General features: G+C 37.4%; 1 protein-coding gene across 10 annotated transcripts in view; it reads right to left on the reverse strand.

Moving 5' to 3' along the window:
• Positions 1-24558, reverse strand: part of CNOT1 (CCR4-NOT transcription complex subunit 1) — an 85430-nt gene that overhangs the window by 32102 nt on the left and 28770 nt on the right. For 9 of the 10 annotated variants that reach the window (XM_025268767.3, XM_006052469.4, XM_006052465.4 and 6 more), the window contains exons 3-17: positions 18871-18978; positions 18186-18284; positions 17771-17839; positions 17629-17683; positions 16964-17167; positions 14926-15094; positions 13789-13915; positions 13536-13646; positions 10799-10969; positions 10270-10397; positions 7830-8070; positions 6032-6151; positions 5166-5288; positions 4847-4998; positions 112-262 (exon numbers count right to left, since the gene is read on the reverse strand). In XM_025268767.3, coding sequence (XP_025124552.1) covers positions 112-262; positions 4847-4998; positions 5166-5288; positions 6032-6151; positions 7830-8070; positions 10270-10397; positions 10799-10969; positions 13536-13646; positions 13789-13915; positions 14926-15094; positions 16964-17167; positions 17629-17683; positions 17771-17839; positions 18186-18284; positions 18871-18978 — 2028 coding nt within the window. The remainder of the gene's footprint in view (positions 1-111; positions 263-4846; positions 4999-5165; positions 5289-6031; positions 6152-7829; positions 8071-10269; positions 10398-10798; positions 10970-13535; positions 13647-13788; positions 13916-14925; positions 15095-16963; positions 17168-17628; positions 17684-17770; positions 17840-18185; positions 18285-18870; positions 18979-24558) is intronic. The other variant, XM_025268768.3, reaches the window with a different exon arrangement.

Genomic DNA, 24558 nt, shown 5'->3' on the forward strand with positions numbered 1-24558 from the left:
TAAATTCAGACAAAAATCTCCTTTGAGTAGACTATTAATGATGATGCAGAAGTTTATTCTATTTCAAATCTATGACCAAATGGAGATGTACCAAATGTAGTGTTCATTTACCTGAACGGGAGAAATGGCATCCAAGCTGCTAGCACTAGGAGGGCGTCCTTTTGGCATAACTCCCGGTGGTGGCTGCCTGGCCTTGTTCATAACGTTACTGCAATTGGCCACCATGGTGAGGATGGTTTCTGATAACTCCTGAGAAACACTCCTGGAGAGACACGAAAAGAGAAAAATATCATTAATTATTCCCTAGAACACCTAAACAAACAAATCTGGATTTTTAATAAATAGAAAACTTGCTGGAACCTATGGCTCAATTTCCACCATATCCCATGTCTCTCTGTCATTAATCACTAGGATTTTCTGAGCACTGCCTTTCTTGTGAAAATATTTTTTAATACCTCTGAAATTAACAAGCCTTGGGTACACTGCTGCCCATATATTTTGAAATACCGCTCTAAGAAACATTCCATATCCTCAACTACTTCATCAAAAATTATGCACAAAAGTGGATAAAAGTTATCACAGTAAACAGATAAACAATCTTTAGACAAGGTTTTCAGTCAAAAATAAGACATTAATTTAAGTATAGATAAAAATGCCATACATGTAGTCAGTAACTGTATTAGGCAAGCATGTAAAAAACTGACTTCTAAAATGTGAAATAGGCTATATGTTTGACAGGAAAATCCACCTTCCTATCACAGGGTGCTATTGTCTCCTAAAACTGTGGAACCCCTTGCACTCATAAATGCTATGCAAACTTCCTACTGTCTTAGACCTTACCTTCTAAATTCTTAATCATACTGTTGACTCTAAAAAGTAAAAGCAGTCATTCAGACAAGAAAGTTGTTTCTGAGGGGAGGGAGAGGACAGATTAGGATATTTAAAGTACCAAATAAAACTCTACATTAAACAGTTCAGAGAATTCTCTGGAGGACCACTGGTTAAGACTCTGAGCTTCCACTTCAGGCAGTGTAGGTTCAATCCCTGGTCAGGAAACTAACATCCCACATGCCATGAGGCACAGCCAAAACAAATAAATTATCTTTCAGATAAGCACAAAACTATGGGGAAATAGACCAACTGCCTCTGGTTATAATAAATGGAGAACTTGCTATGGAGAAAAATTTTACAGCACCTAACAAAACTGCATATGCCATTTCCCTTTAACCTAACAATTCCACTTCTAGTGGGCCCAAATATACACTGGCAAAGACGATGGATGCAAAATGCTATTCACTGCAACATTATTTGTGATATATAGTGAAAACAAACTGAATATTCACAAATAGGTACTAGTTCACTAAGGCACAAAACATCTATTTAGTAGAGTGCTGCTGCTACTGCTGCTAAGTCGCTTCAGTCGTGTCTGACCCTGTGCGACCCCACAGACGGCAGCCCACCAGGCTCCCCCATCCCTGGGAGTCTCTAGGCAAGAACACTGGAGTGGTTTGCCATTTCCTTCTCCAATGTATGAAAGTGAAAAGTGAAAGGGAAGTCGCTCAGTCGTGTCCAACTCTTAGTGACCCCATGGACTGCAGCCTACCAGGCTCCTCCATCCATGGGATTTTCCAGGCAAGAGTACTGGAGTAGGGTGCCTTATCCAAAAAAAAAAAAAAAACCCCCTTTAAATTGAAAGGAAAACCGTTTCAAAGACATCTATGCCATGGGTTAATGGCTACAAGTAATAGATAATAATTATCATATTGTATTCAACACAAAATGCCTTGTAAGCCACAGCATTATTTTACATGCTCTACAAAATTAACTGGGTTAATTCTAATTGTAAGAGGTCACCAATGAGATGAATCATCATTTCAGAGATGTTACAATATTAAAACTGTGTAACTTATGATTGATAAAAATGGTTAATTAAAATATTATTCCTTGCTATTTCAGAACTTGCCATAGCTGACAAAATTCCAAACTTAAAGAGACCAGAGTACTAGAAGGAACTCCCATAAATGCTTCACTTACCAATTAGCTACATTTTGCCCTATTTATTTAACCATTTTTTCTATAATATCCACTTCTCTCCAAAACATTTTAGATTAGATACATCATGTATCTTTTATCTCTAAATACTTTATTACCTGTTTTCTAAGAACAAGGGCATTTTCTTACATAACCTTGTAAAACAACAATCATGAAATCCAACACAAGTTGGGCAAGGATAAAATAAAATAGGCCAGATTCAAATTACATCAATTATTCCCATAATGTCCTCAATGCTCTTTTTCCCCACCTGGATCAGAATCCATTGCACTGAGTTGTCACATCTCTTTTGTTTCTTTAAACTGTCAAGAATTCATCAACTTTTATTTCTCTTTCTTAAACTTCATTTTTTTAAAAAGTAGAAGCCAGTTTTTTGTTTTTATACAATGCCCCCTTGATTTGTGTTTGTCTGCTACTTTGTATTTTGCATGCACTGACAGCGAGATTACCACATAACGTACACAACGTTCTCAACGGGTTTTATCATGAGGCACGTGTAGAATGGAGCTGGTGACCTCCTGACCAATAAATTAATGTCGTAAAGGTCAGATCCAGCATTCTCTACTGAAATGTTACTACTTTTCCCCTTTGAGAATCACACAGGTATTCATTTTACTATGTTTCAGAAATTACAAAAAAGAATATATAGGACAGAACAAAAGTGAGGACGGCGGAGTAAAGACCTCTAAATATTCTCTCCTCCATAAAACCAACTAGAACACTAGCCAAAAAAAGGTAGGAGCTGATTTTTCCAGAATTCTAGAAATGAACCAAAAGGCTTTACAACAGTCAAGGGAAGGAATTCCCTGTCAGTCCAGGAGTTAAGACTTCTTGCTTTCATTTTACTGCTGGAGCCAGGGATCAATCCCAGGTAGAGCAGTGCAGAGTGGCCAAGAAAAAAAAAAAAAAAACATGAAGGGAATTTTTCTTCCAGAAAGATAATTACTTCTTGGTAACAACAGCAAGCTTCATGACATCTTAATTTGCCCAACTCCGATGCTTCACTCAGAATTAAAACACAATCACAGTGAAAACCAGCAAGCAACCTGACAACCACCTGATCAAGAGGGCTCAGAACTGGGCTGAAACATCTTCCAAGTTCATTCTCAGAGAAATAATCATTATTTCACCTATCTGAGGATTCCCTGTGAGACCACAATGGCCAGGTTGTCTATACTGGACCTAAGAACTGACTCAGGGCAAACAGACTCTTCCTCATGCTTATCTGAAGAAAACATTTTAAAGGTCACTGTTTTAACTTCCTGAATGCCTAAGGTAGAAGATAACAGTCTGACGAAACAACAGGCTAACCAAAAGTTTAAAAGGAAAACTTCAGATGATTCCCATGGGTGGAAATCTGAAAAGCTCTCACATTTCCCCAGGAATCTAGAAGGCATGAGGTGTGTGTAGGGTTGTGCTAGCATCTAAAGCTGTGCCACTGCCATGAAAGATCTAAGAAAGCCCAAGTTCTTAGGTTCAAGCCCAAGTTCACCTCAAGCCAACCTTCAGGTTCTGACTAAGAAGCAAGTGAATACCACAGTGGACTTGTCAAGAGACCAACTTAGGGTTAAAGATATGCCTGGACACAGCACACAGAATCACAGGGTGAAGAATAGCTTACTGATTCCAGAGTTTAGTTTAACAAAACCTCCAATCTTAGCTAACCACAAAGCTTATCCAGAGATATCAGTGACCAAAGAGGACAAAGAATACAGATATTACTAAATTCGTTTAGAAAAGAGCATTAACAAAACAAAAAACCCTTGAGTGGATTTTCGAGAATTGTGATTTCGAGAATTGCCATGTTAAACTTTCCAGCTTTCAACCACAAATAAGACATGCAACACACACACATATAACCAAACTAACTAGAAACAGAAGGTAAGGAAACTCCCTTCAATGTGAAACGTAACTATACAACCCATAACTAACACTATAGCTAATGGTCAAACACTGGATACTTTCCTCCTAAATCAGGAACAAGATAAGGTTGTCTGTTCTCACCACATCTATTCAACTTTAGACTGGAGGTTCAAACAAGAACAATTAGACCAAAAAAAACAAACCAACTCTCTATTCAGATACCATGACTTGTATCAAATATCCAGCAAAAAGCATGACTAAAGCAATGCAAACATCACTGAAAGAAATTAGAGAAAACTAAAGAAATGGGACGATTATCCTAGATTTGTTAACTGGAAGACTTAATACTATTAAAGTGGCACTATCCCCCGAGGTGATCTAAAGATTCAACATAATCCTTATCAAAATCCCACTGGGCTATGTAATTTCTCTGCAGAAATGGACAAGCTGACCCTAAAATTCTTATGAAAATTAAGGAACCCAGAATGACCAAAACAATTTTGGAGAAGTAGAAAGCAAAGTTGGAGAACTCATACTTCAATTTAAAAATTTACTTAAAAGTGAAAGTTATCAAGACAATGTGGTACTGGCATAAGGACAGGCATATAAATCAATGGAATAGAACTAAGAGCCCAGAATAAACTCATATTATGTGCAAGTGATTTTTCAGAAGATAGTCCCAAATGGAAAGACCAGTCTCTTCAACAAACAAATCGACTATTCACATGTAAAACCATGCATTTAGGATCCTATCTCACACCACATATTAAAAAATTAACTCAAACAGAGCTCATACTTCAGTAGTATAGTACTTTGGACTTAAAACCCACTGGATTACTTTAAATGCTGTTGTATTTAATCATTCAAACCCTCTTCCTCAAATCAATAATTATCCACACAATCCAGTTCCAGTATTAAATACTCTTCTTACCCTGCACAAGCTTGTAAACAGGCCAACATTGTCGCTAGGGTTTCTGGAGGAAGTTGAGCACTTTTGGGCTGATCTTTCTCTGGGGCAAGTCCCCCCAAAATAGAAGGACACCGTCTCTTTAAAAAAGTCATACAAGCCTGGATAAAAGGCTCCTGAAAAAGAGAAAGTTTTTCAGTGTATCTGAAACTCATCATTAACTGATTTCAGACTAAGCACTACAACTCAACTCCAGAATATAGTAATAACATTTTGCCATTTTCTTCAGTTATCTTGACCATCAAAACTTAAAAGAAGTGATAAACGGACAAATCCCACTTACTCCATGCTCTCGAATTTTATCTGTGAGCCACTTGTCAAGTTTGAGGTATTCACGACGTGAAGCAAGTGCAGCAAGGTCAATAACAAAGGCAAATGGAGTACCATTTAGCAGCATTGACAAAGCCTAAAGAAAAAGAATATTAGAAACTACAAGTCAAGCAATGAGTGACTTTTCTGTCCTATTTTCTGTTTCCAGTTTTTATTTTCACAAATAAGTCTAAATAAAACATTGCTAATATTTTCTTAATCATAATTTTTTAAATAGCTTAGTGTATATCAATGGTAACACCTGTCCCTAACTATACGATCACATTTCAAAGACAAACACATGACTTTACCTTCACAATAAACTTTACCCTGTGTTTTTTCAAATAAACCTAAAGCAAAGCAAAACACAAAGCATGAAAAATTATCTTTATCTGTTAAAAAAAAAACAAACCCTAAACTCAGGCTTCCTCTAAGTACAACTACAACACCAGTACTGTGTACATCAAATCAAAGACATCAAGAATCAGACTATCTGTCAAAAGAATCCGTTAATGCTAATGAAATCTGTAGAAAAGTCGATAGCCAACCAGTTTCTCCAAAAGTTGTATCTCACGGATTACATCTAAGAAGATGTCAGTATCACTTATTTTAAAACAGCCCTTTAAATATCATAGAAGACCAAACAAAACTCAGTGAAATATAAATGAAAACACTTTTACACTTCTAAAAAAACCACTCTTCTTCCAACCTCTTTCTACCTATAAGGAAAAACTCTAAATCTCATCCATTCTAGCTTATAGTTACATGTGACTTATTCCTAAGACACGTGGAATTTTTATCATCAATAAATAAAGCATTACTCTGTCCCTTCAAGCTCACCTTCAAGTCCTGGGCCACATCAAGTATTCGAGACAATTTGGCCTGGTCATACTGCTCCCCTCGCATGTACCATTCTGCCATTGCATGCATGATAAGTTGGCGGATTGAGGGAGACTGTCCCTAAGAAAATAAAAAAGGGAGTTAAATAGCAATACTACTACTAACCATTTTGATACACTGTTGCAACTGCTATTACAAACGCTGATTTCACCTGTACTCATGTAAAATTGAGCTGTATCAGTGCAAATGATAAAGCATTGATTACAGTGACTTGTGTGTTGCGGGGGGGAGGGGTGTTATTTCCACATCTTCCAAATGATGCCTACCCCTAAACCCTTAGGTCATATACTCACTACAACAAATCTGTCCTATAAAACATTTTCAAAGACAATATATGATGTGAACATGAGGGTGCATCAAATTTACATGATCCCTTAAATTCAATTACATATTACTGGCCTATAAAGACAAAACAGTTTCAGATAATCTCTCATGTTGCACAGGGCCATATTTTTTTCAGTATTTCTGGGACTAGAGTTTGTACATCCTAAATTTAGCTATTTTCACAAACAATAATGCTCATTTTCTATAATTATTCAAAAAAATTTTTTTAAAGCAGAAAACAGCCTGTCTTTGCAGTTGAATGGTAATTTAGCTAATGTCTCTCAGAGAAGCAACAGCAATTACTACTACTATCTAAACCACTTTCCAGTAACTGTCTCAGACTGACAGAAAGCCCAAGTGAGACAAGTATCTAATCAGGAGTGGTGATGCATGTCCCTTCACTGTGCCCTCTCTCACAGATTTATTGAGAAAAGTCTAAGAAGGCCTACGCTGCAAGCTTCTGGTTAAATGTTTGATAAACACTTTGTAAACTCTTATCTATCATGTGATTTCAGTCTCCAGCAATGCGGGTGGCCTGAGGAAAGGAATGGAACCAAGGCTAATGTTTTTCAAGTTTTATCTGATATATAACAAACAATAGCAGGAATATCTTAAAGAGGGGAACTTGGTATAAAGGGGAAAACAACTGCTTTTTCTTAAAGCCTCTACATATATCTGCATTTAAAATGCAGGCTTCTGGCGAGGAGGGGAAGATCAATGGACAGAAGAGTATTTACTTGTGAAATGCATCCTACAAAATTGGGTCGGGGGCACAAGGGCTTGAAAACTCAGCAGGAACCAAAATAAAATTTAAATGCTGGATGCTGGATTTAAAGTACAATTATGTCAATTCAATTGATCTGTGATATTCTCTCATTTGCTGTTAAGAAGTAAAATGAGAACCTTCTGTTTCTATTAAGCTCTGTACTGGTACCCTAGCGATACAGTTTTCATAATACTGAATTTTTTTTAAATTGTCTTGCCTCCTTGCTCTTTCAAGTTTTATAGTTAATACCTACATGATGCTAAAAGATAAAATAAATTTTATGGAAGTGTGACTTTCTCAGAGTGTCAGGATTCCAAGGTTGACAATTTCTCTAGTTGAACATCATCAAAAGAATGTCTATTATGCAGAAATAGAATTACAGATGTAGGAAACTAACATAGTTATGGGGGGTGGGGATTGGGAATGACATATACACACTACTATGTACAAAAGAGAGATAACTAAGTAAGAACCTACTGTACAGCACAGGAAGCTCTACTCAACACTCTGAAATGGCATATATGGGAACGGAATCTAAAAGAATGAATATGTGTACGTATAACACTCGCTTTGCTGTACACCCAAAACACAAATCAATAAAAAAGTTTTAATGTTGATTATTAAGACAAAGAAATGGTCGTATCTTACCTGTCCATGCCATGCATAGTGCAAAATTATAGCTGAGTTAGGGTGGTTTCCAAGGAAAATTGGCATCAGAGTGGAGATGAGTTCGTGGCGCAAGGTGTGCCAGGAGGTGTTGATTTGTAATAAGGCCAATACCAGCATGTCTGGACAGTGTTTGATAGGGAAGCTGAAGAGCTGTTTGACTTGCTCATATTGCCCTACCTCTGCGAGCCTTAGCAGAGATTCAATCAAATCCAAGCTCTTCCTAACAAGAATGGAAATAAGATAATCTTTCAGTGAAAATCTAAGGACACAAAATCCATTTTCCAAATAAATGATACCAGCTATCAAGACAAAACCAAGTTGCTGTCATCTCTAGTATTTGAAAAATATTTAAATTGGTGCTGATTCATCTCAAATATATAATGCTGGCATGCTTTCAAACTAACTTTAAAAGCCGTCCAAATTAACAAAATAAGTGATGAAGGAGTAGACGTGACTGACCATTTGCATAACCATGGACCTCCTCACCATGAAAAACTTTTTGTGATTAGAGTGAAAAATAAAAATATCAGAGTTTAGAAACAGTCAAAAATTCAATAAAACATAAACACAACAAACATTCTACATAAAAATACAGCCTGACTCACACAACACTGCAAATCAACTGTATTTCAATTTAAAAAGAAAGCCCAGCCAGAACACTTAACTTTGGTAACACAGTTTTAACTTACGTGCCCCCTCTGATGTCATACAAGTTCAGAAGTAATCAATACCTCCTATGAATTATTCTTGCCCTAAGAAGCTAAATGTGGTTGGCTTCAGCCAAGCCTCAAATCTTACTAATCCTAGTCCATAAAAACTATGGGATAGAGATCAAATTAAACACCATGAGGAAACAGATACCCTATATCATAGGGAAGACTACAGGATGCTATTTTTCCATTAAATCAATGGTCAAGAATTATATTAAAAAAAAAAAAAGGAGGAAGAAGACTTATAGAATGAAAGAAACTATGTACTTAGACCTTGTGTGGACTCCCAATCATACAAACTGTTACAAACCATTTTTGAGACAATTAGGGAAACCTGAATATACAGCTGTATCAAGGAGTTATTAAATGTATAATGACATTTAAGTTTTATAAATTGGAACGAGGTCTTTATCTGTTAAAATGAAGAAACACTGCCATACACATTAATCTTAACAGGAAGGAAAAAAAAAAAAAAATCAACCAACCCAGCAGATCCAACATTGGCTACCACCTGAACATCTGGGGAATCGATACACTTTAGAACAGACCACTGCTTGGGTCAATCTTTCACAACAGGGATCAGCAAACAACATTCACAGGCCCAATCTCACACTGCCTAATTTTTGTAAATGCTGTTTTGCTGGAATAGAGTCACACTCACATTTATACTGTGCTACAATTTAAGAGTTAAGTAGTTGCACAGAGACCATCTGGCCTGCAAAGCCACATATTAAACCCTTTACAGGGAGAATTTACCATCCTTTGTCTTATAAGATGATGTCAATAGGGCTTTGTGCGTGCTTGCATGCTAAGTCGATTCAGTCGTGTCTGACTCTGTGTGACCCAATGGACTGTAGCCTGCCAGGGTCCTCTGTCCATGGGGATTCTCCAGGCAAGAATACTGGAGTGGATTGCCATTTCCTACTCCAGGGGATCTTCCCAACCCAGGGATTGAACCCACATCTCTTAAGTCTCCTGTATTCTCCGGAGGGTTCTTTACTACTGGTGCCACCTGGGAAGCCCAAGAGGGCTCTATACTGTCCTAAAACGAACAGCCACAACACGTCCTCCTCCCTCCCCATCCCCCCAAACACTAACTGTTCATGTTGAAAAAGTGTCCCAGTAGAGTATGGCTGGAAAAAATGGAAAAAAAATTATAAAGTAGATGTCTTTGAGAACCAAAACAGCCCATGGCCACTCCCTATAGCCATGAGTGTATTTTAATAGTAATGCACATCCATCCCTCAGAGGAATGACTTAAGTTTCAGGAGAAACCAACTCAGGCAGTCAGATTCTCCCTCAGAAATTTGGAATTGAAACTCAGAGAAAATAGATAATTAACTTAAAGTTTGAGATTTCATGAGTTGGCCACTTTGAGCCACTTACAAAAGCAAGCAAGCAAAATCTACAGAGAAAACAAAGGGATTTAACCCTAATAGAGAAGTACAAGTCTCCTTCTAACGTGTCTGATAGTTTCAGAAAATATATAATGGCAGATATTACAAGAAGAAAGGTGTATCTAGTAATAAGAGGACTAAATAGAGATTTTCACCCAAGAACACCCTACTATATAAAATTTAGGGTAAGCAGGCTTGCTAAAAATACTATTTCATTTAAACCTTTAACTATGTAGTTGGCTAACTATTAATCTTATATTTCAAAAAAGTAGAAGTGATCCTTTCAAGAAAAGCTAGATGAAGAGTGTTTACCATGTGGCAATTTCTCGATTGTCATCCTCTGGTGGTGCTTTCAGAATATCAGTGGCAACAGTATGACAGGGATAGTCGGCAAAACAGAAGATCTCTGGATTTATAAGGGAATGCTGAATGAAGGAGAGCTGGAAAAAGAGAAAAAAGTCCTTACTACCATAAATGATTGTGGATGTTAAAAAACTGAAACATTTAACAAGGCAATTTCAACCTTAAGGTTATCAGAAATTTCCCTTTAAAATCTTAATTATTTGATCTTTCAAAACCACAGGTAATTCAGACAAAATAAGGTGCATGATGACCCTGGAGACAAACATCCTTAAAATACTGAGAAAACAGATTGATTGCTACACTTCAGCGGAGTCTGGTATTAAACTATAATAATTTCTTCAAAATTCACGGGAGTCTCTGCTTTTCTGAGCAATGCAAAACAAATTCTATTTTAAAACAATATTTTAATCAAAGGATAGAGGTCACTATGTTAGTTGTTATTTTGTGTCTCTTCTATAGCTAAACACTATTCACTTACCTGGCCTTCTGCATGTTTCCAAGGTCTGTATATGAGATCTACAGGGAACACTTCCATACCCAGACCCCTCTGAATGCCATAGACTACATTATGAAGTCCTTTACTATCACGAATTTGAAACCCAGGATGGTCCAGTTCATAAGTTACTTCCTTGAAATTCAAACTCGGGTTCTAAAAAAGAAAAGCACTTCAAAGTTTAATGAACAAAAGTGCACATATTTTGATTGCTTTATCCAAAGAGTCACATTAAATCTTTAGCTCAATCAAGATGGTAATGGTTTAATTATAGACACAAAATCATCTAAATCTTTCTGGCATTACCAAAAAGTCTTAGAAGAGGTATATTCCTTTAAAAAAATTTTTTTATTTTTATTTTGGCTGTGCTGGGTCTTCATTGCACTACATGAGCTTAGCTGCCCCGCAGCATATGGGATCTTAGTTTAGTGACCAGGGATCGAATCTGTATCTCCAGCACTGCAAGGCAGATTCTTAACCAGTGGACCACCAGGGGAGTCTCAGAAAAGCAAATTCTTAATATTCAAAATAAACCAGCTCTACTAGTAAGTAACTCCAATCTTTCAGCAAGCAACTCCAACCTTTCAGCTCATGACATACTTCTGAATATATATGAGGACATAATGGGGAAATTTCTCTTCCTCTACTTTAGTGCAATGAACATGCCCATCCCGATAATGCCTCTTCTTTACAGTAAGACTTCATTACTTTGGAACAAAGTGGCAAAGATAAACCAATTATCCCAAATGTCAATCTTAAAGATGTCCCCTAAAAGTATCTCAATGTATGTATCAGGAAAAGTGATCTAAATTCTTTATGACAAAAAGACTAAAAATATTCTATTCAAAAATGTTTTATGAAAAGGTATTCATAAAAGCAGTATGACATTCCTTAAAGAAACACAAAGCACAGGAAACAACTTTAGAAGATCATTTACCAAACACTCTGCACCAAGCAATAAGAATATTTTGTGCTTGGGACTTCTCTGGTGTCCCAAGTGGGTGTCCCAGTGGTTAAGACTTTGAGCTCCCAATGTCAGGGGCACAAGTTGGATCCCTGCGTGGGAGACTAAGATCCTGCATGCCACATTGTGTGGTCAAAATGGGGAAAAAAAAAAAAAGAAGGCTATTTTGTGCTTGAAAGGGAGAAAAAAAAAAGGATGTGCATACTTCAAAATTAAATCTCCAACCAAAACATTATATCCAATTTAGTTTTGCTTTAAGGTGACTTCTCTGAAGACTTGCTTTGTATACAGTACAAAGAGTAAACCTCAGTTGGGGTATTCACTCTAAGGCAACAATAACATTCAGAGGTGAGATTTTTTTCTACAGTTTGTTTCAAGGACTGAATGTGACAGAACAGAATCATAAATATACTATTAAATAGCATTCCTAGAAAGAGGTTAAGTTTGGGAAGTCCACAGGTGTGCCCCTATGGTTTCCTCCTTTCATCTTGGGTAGTAAAAAACAAACAAACAAACAAATTATTAACCCAATGTATGTCTGAAATTGTCCTCTGCTCCCTGTCTACAAAAAAATATACAGAAACTCAAATACATGAGAAGAAAAAGAGGAAAGTATTACTAATTCAACTATTCAAATCCACACTGAAGGTGTTTAATTTATAGCCTTTGCACTCTGAAATCAAAACAACAGAGGTTCAGATAACATGGAACACTGTCCTTGTCTACAATTAAAAAAAAAAAAGAGTATTGTCAATAAGGCAATAAACTACTGAGATGAAACAGAGAGAAAAGCATGTTTTCATTTTATAGACAACCACAGGTTAAGAACAAATTAATAACTGGTTATCCATAAGTGATAAAACTGTGATTTTATTTTGCTTTTCTTTCATTTCACTTTCCAAATTTTCCGCCATGATCATGTTATTTTTTAATAGGTTTGAACACCATAAATCCATCTACTATTAAGAAAAATAAAAGGAAAACCCTTTGATGTTAAGGTCATACAGAGAATGGTATGATTCCCTGTTATTCAGTTCTGCCTCTAAGTTACATATGTGGAAAACTAAAACTGAAATATAGGATAGACAAATGACCTAACCTTACCAAGAATGTTATATGTGTGTATGTAGTCATTAGCCTTATATGTAGTTCCCTGACATTTTATGAACAAGCCTGGAATATTACATCTTGATCTTGACTCCACACTCCCTTTTAATAACTAGAGGTTTCACCCTTTTATTTAACATTTCAACATTTTAGGAGAGGTACTTTTTATTTTAGGAGAGGTACTTTTTATTTGGGAGCCAATTATTTAGCTTATGGATATTCCAGATGTGGAACTAGTAAGAGATGTATTGATTTTTATTATTCCTATCCACCATAAACAAAGTTGGCAGGGTTTTTGTACACCTTCTAGAAAACATTCAGACTTTTTTTCTCAATAATTCTTCATATAATCATTATTTTGTAACAAATTCATCCTTCCCCAAAAACCACACACTAATCGCCAGCAAATCATATCATCAGTGTGATTCAGAACTGCATAGCAACAATTCATTATGAACAAAGCTACAGTTTGACTATGTGCTATTTCCAGTACATAATTACTTCTGATGTTTCATTACATTTAAGCCAATGAAGTCAGAAATTACAAAACAGTGCAGCCCTCATTCAGCTAGGCACTTTACTCATTAAAATTTTCATTCTCTGGGCTATACCTTACTAACATCATAAATATACGACATTACATGTACTCACCAGTTCTTTGAGAACATCGATCAAGACTTCTACATTCCATGTGTGTGCCTGTGCTCCATCACTTTTATCTTTCCCATCACTCCAGATTCCACTGCCAGGAGCAGAGATACTCTGTAAGAGTAAAAAATGAATTAAACAAAGCCAACTACTGCATGTGTTCAGCTCGGGTTGATAGACTAATCATACTGACTTAATAAAATAAAAAGGGTAGGACATTAATTCACTTTGTAAAATAGTTGATTGCCACACTTACCTGTAATGGAATTCCGTCTGTTAATCCTGAATGAGTTCGAGCCATCATTCCTAAAACCCTTGCAACCTGGGCAGCTGTGACCTCCCGAACACCAAACTGCATGATTATATTGCGACATTCTTCAATACTGAAACAAAAAGTTAACTTCAGAAAAATAGCACTGTCAACACCAAGGTTAAGAAACACTCATATGAGTCTTTGAGTGAAATCACTAGTTTTACTAACATAGAGTAATACACTTCATTTCTTCTTACTTTCACATAGCAAGTAATGGAAAACACGCCCAGTTAAGAAAAAAGTTTAAAATACTGATTAAAGAAGGAAATATGAATTAAGAGTAGTATCTTTTTCAAAAAGAAACAAAATTATCCTCCTTAATCTTTGAATATCAGTATTTTAAAGAATAACTTGATTTATACCAATCAAGGGTTATTCTGATATGTACAAAGCCTTGAAAATGTACTTTTTTTCACTTTGCATCAACAGAAGTTTTAAACCAGACACATATATACACATAATACACTTTCAAACTAAGTGGAAATGTGATTTACTTGAGTTTTAAAAATATTAAATGTTAAACTTAAAGTCAAACTAAAGCACATAAATGCCCTTAATAATATACTCAGAAGAAACATTAATAATCCACTGTTTAATAGTCTTAAGTGCTACCATTAGGGTAAGCAATTTCCTCTGATGCCCCTGGCAAGTGGGGAAAATATTTGAGAGGCAGGGTATGAAAGCGCTAGAAAAGGAAGACTGTAAAAATCAAGGCACAGTGAGGAAACTGAGGGTGGGAGGAGGCAGAAGTAAATCAGGCACACTTGACGGGACACGATCCCATTAACACTTGCCGCAATGCCCTTTCTCTCTCAAAAAGCTAAAAATGCCTAACATGCCAACTAGGCTAGGAACCCCTGTCTGTAAATGTGAGCAATTAGGGGGGATGGAGAAGTAGAAATTTAGCCACCAAAACACTAATAGGTGGCAGCAAAACTAATATGTGGAAGATTGAATTTAGAAGCAAAATTCTTGAGAGGCAAAGACAACACATCAAGGAATCATCAGGAACTTGCTTTAAAAAATGACATTGTACTTGTCCTAAGAGTAATCAGAAGTTTAAAATGCCTTCCTACCAACCTTGCACAAAAGCCATAGCCCACTTCTTGCATAAAATCAGCCAAAGAGCTCTCCATCATGGTTTTAGCTACCCCTCCGGAATCAGGCAGGATTCTGTCCATTAGAATGTCCCGTTTTTCAGGGTATAAAAGTGGTGCAAGCACCACAGGACAGCGTTCCTGGGGAAAATCTGAAAAAAGGAAGAAGATACTTATAACAGCTATATTGATTAAAAACGAACTGTCCTCTTTAACTCTTTAAAAGTCCCTCAAACCTGAGTCTTTGACAAGTTCATACTCAAAGCAAAGTTTATTCAGTTTATTCAGCTAGCCCAGTCCAAACTATGACTTCAAAACCAATTCTAAAATTTGAATGTTCCTTTGTCATACATAATGGTCATGAGTATACTTTTAATTCTTTTAGATCCCATTATCTATTGACTAAGTCACACTCTATCAGTTCAGTTCAGTTCAGTTCAGTCGTGTCAGACTCTTTGCAACCCCATGAACCACAGCACACCAGGCCTCCCTGTCCATCACCAAATCCTGGAGTCCACCCAAACCTATGTCCATTGAGTCGGTGATGCCATCCAACCATCTCATCCTCTGTCATCCTCCTCTCCTGCCCTCAATCTTTCCCAGCATCAGGGTCTTTTCAAATGAGTCAGCTCTTCGCATCCGGTGGCCAAAGTATTGGAGTTTCAGCTTCAAGACAGTCCTTCCAATGAACACCCAGGACTGATCTCCTTTAGGATGGACTGGTTGGATCTCCTTGCAGCCCAAGGGACTCTAATTCTTCAGTGCTCAGCTTTCTTTATAGTCCAACTCTCATACCCATACACGACCACTGCCAAAACCATAGCCTTGACTAGACAGACCTTTGTTGGCAAAGTAATGTTTCTGCTTTTGAATATGCTATCTAGGTTGGTCGTAAGTTTCCTTCCAAGGAGCAAACATCTTTTAATTTCATGGCTGCAATCACCATCTGCAGTGATTTTGGAGCCCAGAAAAGTAAAGTCAGCCACTGTTTCCCCATTTATTTCCCATGAAGTGATGGGACCAGATGCCATGATCTTCGTTTTCTGAATGCTGAGCTTTAAGCCAACTTTTTCACTCTGCTCTTTCACTTTTATCAAGAGGCTTTTTAGTTCCTCTTCACTTTCTGCCATAAGGGTGGTGTCATCTGCATATCTGAGGTTATTGATGTTTCTCCCAGCAATCTTGATTCCAGCTTGTGCTTCTTTTAGCCCAGCGTTTCTCAAGATGTACTCTGCATATAAGTTAAATAAGCAGGGTGACAATATACAGCCTTGACGTATTCCTTTTCCTATTTGGAACCAGTCTGTTGTTCCTATATATCACTATATAGTTCACACCCTATATATCACTCTAAAATGTCACACAGCGCTATCAATTCCCATGCAAGGAGGGCATCAGAAACAACTGGTACATCCATGTCTTTTCATTTCACTGACAAGTGGAAAACTTCCTAATACTGAGAAAGTTAATGCAGTTTAAAATTATATAAATTTTAATATAAATTATATAAACATCAAGAAAACAATAACAACAGTGAAAATGGATAGTGGCTAGTCCACTATAAGATTTGTTTTAAAAATTTCTGAAAGGAAGATGGCAGCAACAGAACCAGGAGTTATCTTAGCACAACAATGCCAACAGCCAAAGAGGTAAAGTTGGTATATCAAAAGTGATCAACTTTTTTCAACCAAAAAGAACATGCCACAATACCGTAGTCTCTGTCTCCCATAAAAGGGAAAAATCTGACCACATGGAAATACACCAAGTCCAAACTGAGATGGCACTTAGATAACAAGATTGTCAGTGAAGTGCTCTTTGCGTTATACTGTTTCTATAACGAGGTTTTTATCACTTTTGTATTTTAAATTATAAAATACTCTCTTCCTTCTCAAAGATTATCAACTTAACAGAAAGGTAAATCGCTGTCTTCATTTGTATTCTAAAATCCCTTTGCCATGTATATTCATCCAAAAAAACCATCTTTTGTATCATCTTTTATAGGCTACAGACAGTCTTTTTACCTCTGCGCAGCGTCTTAAGAAAAGCGTCTATCTGTTCCTGTCCAACTCCAAAGGCTCCCTTCTGCCCAAAGAGGAGATGGGACAGGAGGAGGTGTAGGACCTCTATTGCTATATCTTGGAAGCCACCTTCCTGATTTCCACTGACGTCTGCGTCAATGTAAGAACGCAGAAGATCTGGAAGCTTCTGTTTGATAAACTGGGCAGCTAGAAGGGTAAACAAACAAACAAAAAAAACAAGTTATTTTTGCACCACAACAGGTCAGAAGTCACATACCATCAAAATGTAGATAGATGACCATCGTTCTCAATTCACCAATTCACCCTTCACCCTCTGTATTTTCACAGCTCTAGCTGGCAGACATAAAATAAAAGACCAATTGCCAAGGGCTTGGTGAGGGGGTAGAGAATTTTCGGACAGGTACAGAGCTTCAGTTTTTCAGAACAAAGAAGTTTCAGACATCCATTACATAACAATGTGAACAGTTAACCTTAATGAATTATACATTTGAAAATGGTTATGAAGGCAAATTTTAATGTGTTTTTACTATATACACACACATAAAGGAGACCAAACAAAAATAATCATACTCTCTAAACTAAGTTCAAGATTCAGAAATTCACAGATTTTAAAGACTCTAACCTCACTACAGGAAAGAAGAACTTACCAAAACCTCTGAGATCTGTGCTGGAAGAATTCAAGAGGGCAAGGCCAAAAATTACCTGAAAGAAGAAGGGTCAGATTGACCAAAGAGTACAAATAGCTGCTTTATTTCTAATTCTGTCTATCTCTTTTCTTAAATCACTTACCTCTTGTACTTTGCTTAACTTGAGAACTTTACTCAGCTGGGCAAATAAGTGGGGTGCAGGCTTTAAACTCTGAAACAAACCAAACTTTATTTTAAAATAGGAACATACAATTTTCAGATCTATAAAAGCATCTGTTCACCCAATTATGGTGCTGCATAGGAGTGACAAATCTGTAGTGAGGCTAGCAACAGTTGTGGAACTGTGTTCTGACAAGCTTAAGCCTTGCTATGACCTGGTTTTATTAAGATTCTAATTATTATCAAACTACCTTGACTTTGTTAGAAAGTTATAAAACCCCCCAAAGTAAGTATTTGAAGTTTTTTAATTAAAATATGATATGAGATCAAGGATTAAGGCTTTTTTTACAACATCTAATAAGATATCACATCTTAGGGCTACTAAAAGGAATACCAACCTTCTGATAGTGCAATGGATTATCAATGGCATAGGACAGCGTCGAGATAAAATTTGGCTTCGTAATCAGTGACGCACACTCCTGAATCAGAAACTGAGTCTTTAAAAATAAAAGATAAAATTTCATTAGCACTCAGTCATTATCTTGCATAAACAGAAACAGCATTGCTCAGAACATTAAAGGATAACCTGATACTGTATACTGTTCCTACATTATCAAAATCAGCTCTTTAAAAATCCCACTGAAACTACCAAAGTCTATTAACAGGAAGTGTTAACCAAAACCTCTGCAGGACAGAGTCCATTGACAAGGTCACCATAATTTCATGTAATATCATGACAAACTGCTCCCAGATTGAGAATCAAGCCATAGAACTCAATCTAGGACAAGAGATCTTCTTTCTGCCTGACTTACTTGTCAAGCAGGACTGCCCTACAGTCCCACTTCCTTCAGGCAGGTCTCATTCCCAGTTCTCTAAGCCTGAATTGTGTAGCTATAACGGTCTGCAGCCAGGCAAGACAAGAGAAGGACAAGAAAAGGAGAAGTCCCTCTATCTTTAAGCCATTCAGCTAAGATTATTTCTGGATCCTATTTGTATGTGAGATCTGCTATGCAACTAGGCCCAAAATGCAACTCAGGGAACAATCGGATCTAAGTGAATATATACTGTGTAAGCCCCAAATACCTGATGAAAATCTTTGCCACTACTTTTACCATCGCCACTGAAATCCACATGCGAAAATAGGCAGCGTAATAAATGCCTGTCTGCCTCAGGACCGTGCCGATTCACAATCTAAAAAGACCAAAAATACGAGTTTGTAGTCAAAACTGAGTGATTTTTTTTTTAAATTCACCTCTAGGACAATATCCTAAATTACATAACTGTTCATTCTGGAATAAGAGTTCTAGGAATTGAGATGGAGGTGCCAATATTTTGTGATTAAATATTTTTAAAATGCTTCCTACAGGCACTAGCAAGAAGGAAAGAAAAACAAAAACTACCAGGAATTAGCCCCATCTAATTGTGTTCTCTGATTCCCCTCTATACCAAAAGCATCAAACAGCACTAATGACACATTGAAGTTGTAAGGCAACAAGTTTATAACAAACTGCACTTGTGGGAGCCTCACTTTTTCTGTCCATTGTTTTTACCCTAAAGAGTATAACCTAAAATCTAACACAACTGCAATTTTTATAATAATAGCCCACATGGAAAAGCCCTAAAGGAACTGATCTGATTATTAGTACTGGCCCTGAGCTTCTGGCTGTTGCTCAAATTTACCAATGCTATTCCCTCTAATTAAAAAACTCCAGATATCTACAAATGGGTTTGTCTTCTCACCTCCTTTAGGTTTCTGCTCTAAAGTCACTTCATCAGTGAGAGGTTTCCTAATTACCCTCCCTAAAAGAACAATATGACCTGCCAACATCACCCCTCACCCTGCTTTACTTCTCTCCATGGTACTTACCATCACCAGATAATTTTCTATTTTCTACGTCTCACTAGACTATAAGTGAGAACTGGGAATTTATGTATCTGTGTTCATGTCATATCTAGTCAAGAAAAGAGCTTCAGTTCAGTTCAGTCGCTCAGTCGTGTCCGACTCTGCGACCCAATGAATCACAGCACACCAGGCCTCCCTGTCCATCACCAACTCCTGGAGTTCACTCAAACTCAAGTCCATCGAGTCAGTGATGCCATCCAGCCATCTCATCCTCTGTTGTCCCCTTCTCCTCCTCCCCCCAATCCCTCCCAGCATCAGGGTCTTTTCCAATGAGTCAACTCTTCGCATGAGGTGGCCAAAGTACTGGAGTTTCAGCTTTAGCATCATTCCTTCCAAAGAAATCCCAGGGCTGATCTTCAGAATGGACTGGTTGGATCTCCTTGCAGTTCAAGGGACTCTCAAGAGTCTTCTCCAACACCACAGTTCAAAAGCATCAATTCTTTGGCACTCAGCTTTCTTCACAGTCCAACTCGCACATCCATACATGACTACTGGAAAAACCATAGCCTTGACTAGACAGACCTTTGTTGGCAAAGTAATGTCTCTGCTTTTGAATATGCTATCTAGGTTGGTCATAACTTTCCTTCCAAGGAGTAGTGAAAAGTGAAAGTGAAGTCATGTCTAACTCTTTGTGACCCCATGGACCTTAACCTACCAGGCTCTTCTGTCCATGGGATTCTCCAGGCAAGAGTACTGGAGTGGGTTGCCACTTCCTTCTCCAGGGAATCCTCCCAACCCAGCGATCGAACCTGGGTCTCCCACATTGCAGGCAGACGCTTTACCATCTGAGCCACCAGGGAAGCTAAGGAGTAAGCGTCTTTTAATTTCACGGCTGCAATCACCATCTGCAGTGGACACTGTTTCCACTGTTTCCCCATCTATTTCCCATGAAGTGATGAGACCGGATGCCATGATCTTCATTTTCTGAATGTTGAGCTTTAAGCCAACTTTTTCACTCTCCTCTTTCACTTTCATCAAGAGGCTTTTTAGTTCCTCTTCACTTTCTGCCATAAGGGTGGTGTCATCTGCATATCTGAGGTTATTGAAAAGAGCTTAGCCCAATGTATATGTAGAGTAATCATCTGTCTATTAAACAGCACATTAACAGACTCCATGAGCCAAAAGATTCGTTCTGGGTTTTTAGTGTATTATCTGTATGAATGCTTTGGATTACTTTATAAAAAACAGTGCATCTATTCAAACAGTTTAACATATTAAAAAGAACATGAAAAATTTTTGCGGGAGACATAAAAGATTACTTTTAACACAAAAGACATTAATTAAAGACAAAATTGTCAAACTCCTAAGTAAAAGATGGTGGAACTAAGACTACTTTTTTCCTATTCTAGCCTCTCATATTAAAAAAAAAAAAACCACTTCAGTGACTTCTTTGGTCATCCAGTGGTTTAAGAATCTGCCTACCAATGCAGGGGACATAAGCTCAATACCTGGTCCAAGAAGATCCCACATGTCACGGAGCAACTGATACCATGTGCCACAACTACTGAAGCCCGTGCACCTAGAGCTTGTGCTCTGCAACAAGAGAAGACACCACAGTGGGAAGCCGGGACACTGCCACTAGAGAAATTCCACATAGCAACAAAGGCTCAAGGAAGGAAGGAGGCAATTTTTTTTTTTAATTTAAAATAGGGTCAAAGGACTTGGAAGCTGATAAGAATAAGCTTTCAGTGGCCAAAGAGGATAATGGATGAATATCAAGAATACTGTCAATGGATTCAAACACATCAAATATATTAAAAAATACGCAGATTTCTAATACTAAAAAACCATTCATTGGTCTTATTTGGAGGCTAGGAAACAAGTCATTTTGAAAACTGGCAAACAGAATCAAGCCCTTCCTCTATATAAATCATACTTCAGGCAACCAGACAATTACAGGTGGTAAGGGCAAGTTTCCATTTACAGAACTATTTCAACTAATAAAAAATGCTAACAATTAGAATGTTACCACTTTGCAATCCTTAACAATCAATGAATCCAGTCAATGAACAAAGCCTGACAAAAATCACAAAAATAAGAGACTAGACATTATGAACTCCTAATTAAATAAAGTATACACTGCCACCCATAAAACTGTCCTAAGGGAGAAAAAAACCTTAATCTGATTAAGCTCCCAAATTTAATTATCAATTTACAGCAAAGTAAAGAACATGTAAAATACCACCCTGGGAATGTAATCAGCAATATTCAGACAGTGGATAACTACCAGACAATCTGATTTCTTTAACAAAATAACTGCAAGGGGAAAAAAAAAAAGGAAGGATAAAACACAGATTTTAAGAGATTTAATAAAAATGCAACAAACTATGGGGGAGCACTCCTGACTCAAGTCAACAGTTTTTACCTTTTTTTAAATGAGGCAAACTGAAAAAATGCTAATGTTAACTGGATATTTGATGCTTAAGAACTATTTTGCCAGGGGGAAGGGTTTGGAGGAGGAGTGGGAATTTGAGAGTAGCAGGTGCAAACTATTGTACATAATGGATAAACACATCCTACTGGATAAACATCCTATTCTACAACAAAAAGAATTATATTCAGTATCCTGTAATAAAATAATGGAAAATAATACAGAAAATAATATACATACACAAAACTGAATCACTCTGCTATACACCAGAAACTAACCAACAACTGTAAATCAACTATACTCTAATAACATTTAAAAAAAAAAGTTACTGAGAGTTTTAAAAAAAGATGTGATAATGGTATTGAGATTAGGTTTATGGTAAGACATAAATGAAATTATGCCTGGGATCTGCTTTAAAACAACTGAAGAGAATGGGTTAGATGAAACAAGACTGGTTACGAAACCAGATGACAGATTCATGGGGGTTCTATTATACCTACTCGTGTGTGACTGAGATCATCTTTAATAAAATCTTAAACTGCAATTTTATTATTACATTTTATGGATGAAATAATTGAAATTTTAATAAAATTTTTAAATTTATTGAGACTATCATTTAAAGAATAGTATAAAATGTTTTTATAATAAAAATACTTTTAATGCAAACCAAAAATTACTCAAGTATTAAAAAGCTCAGTAGGAAAACCAGGCTTGATTTTATTTTTCTATATTTTACTTACATAGTACCTTTTTAAATATTTACTAATTTGTTTGTTTATTTGGCAGCACCAGGTCTTGGCAGCAGCATGAGGGATCTTTGATCTTTAGTTGTAGCATGTTGGAGCTAGTTCACTGACCAGGAATCAAACCAGGGCCCCCTGCGTTGGGAGTGTGGAGTCTTAGCCAATGGACCACCAGGAGAGTCCTCATATTTTCTTTAATAATGACAACAAATATTTTCAAAGAAAATAACAACTATAGGAGTTACTCTCTAAAGAACATCATAAAATCCTGACTAAGGGGGCAAATTAAATTCTCAAGTTGCTTTTTCACCTATAGCATAGTAATACTAGCCAGCTCATTCACATTTAGGGATTTCATACATCTAAAGAAAATCTGATAAATATTCCTTCTTCTTACTTGTCAGCAGAAGAAAGAACAAAAGGAACACAATTCCAGTCAACCTATTTAAGCCACAACAAGTGAAAAGTGTCAGTCACTCAGTTGTGTCCAACTCTTTGTGACTCCATGGACTATAGCTCACCAGGCTCCTCAGTTCATGGAATTCTCCAGGCAAGAATACTGGAGAAGATCCCTTCTCCAGGGGATATTCCCAACCCAGGGACTGAACAAGGGTCTCCTGCACTGCAGGCAGATTCTTTACTGTCTGAGCCACGAGTTCAGTTCAGTTCAGTCGCTCAGTTGTGTCCAACTCTTTGCGACCCCATGAATCACAGCACGCCATGCCTCCCTGTCCATCACAAACTCCCGGAGTTCACTGAGACTCACGTCCATCGAGTCGGTGATGCCATCCAGCCATCTCATCCTCTGTCGTCCCCTTCTCCTCCTGCCCCCAATCCCTCCCAGCATCAGAGTCTTTTCCAATGAGTCAACTCTTCGCATGAGGTGGCCAAAGTACTGGAGTTTCAGCTTTAGCATCATTCAGTGAGCCACGAGGGAAGCCCCTAAATATTTATAAAAATAAATACTAGGCAGCTTAGAACTGCAGTAAGCCTTTACCTATCACCAAAGGAAATCGAGAGTCAAGAACTAGAACCCTATTCCCATCCCAGTTCTAAATTTCTTACCATTCTCAAAGTTAAGAGAGGGGGCTATCTGCAAAGGTACCAGTGAGGCCACACTTGTCTAAAGAAAATCTGTACACACTGAAAACCTCAGCCCAAGGCTAAAACCAAACATTCTAACATTGATGTTCAAAATTAATTACTAAATAATTTATTTCTTCTTTCATTTCAATTCAAATGCACTTGAACACTAAAGGTTAGGTATAGGAGACAGAGACTAAAGGACAGTCCCACACCTTGAGGTCTTCAGAGTAGAAAAGACGATCAAACCAATTATAATATACTATTAAGTTGACCACATAGAGCCTTGCTGGGGGAAATCCAGGCAGTGCCACCGTATCTCCCACTTCAAGGTGAAGTTGTAGGTGCCCCTGCAATCGGCTCCTTCCGTGTTCGTCTAAGCTGCAATTGTATTATCCAAGAACACATGTCTTTCTGAGGCAGCCCTCAAACAACAAGATGGATATAAAGGCCAAGCCATCTGGGCCCCCCCAGAGGACCACTGTGATATCCACTCCAGTTCTCCCTGTGGAGCTGGCCAAGATTTTTACTGAGTTTCCACCACAGTTCTCCTGAATTACCATATGACCAAGCAATTCCATTCTTCGGTATATACTCTCAAAATTTAAAATAAACATCCACCCAAAACTTGTAAATGAATGTTGATAGCCACAATATTTACAACAGCCAAA

Source organism: Bubalus bubalis, chromosome 18 (genome assembly GCF_019923935.1).
Source record: "Bubalus bubalis isolate 160015118507 breed Murrah chromosome 18, NDDB_SH_1, whole genome shotgun sequence".
In the NCBI taxonomy this organism is placed as follows: Eukaryota; Metazoa; Chordata; class Mammalia; order Artiodactyla; family Bovidae; genus Bubalus; species Bubalus bubalis.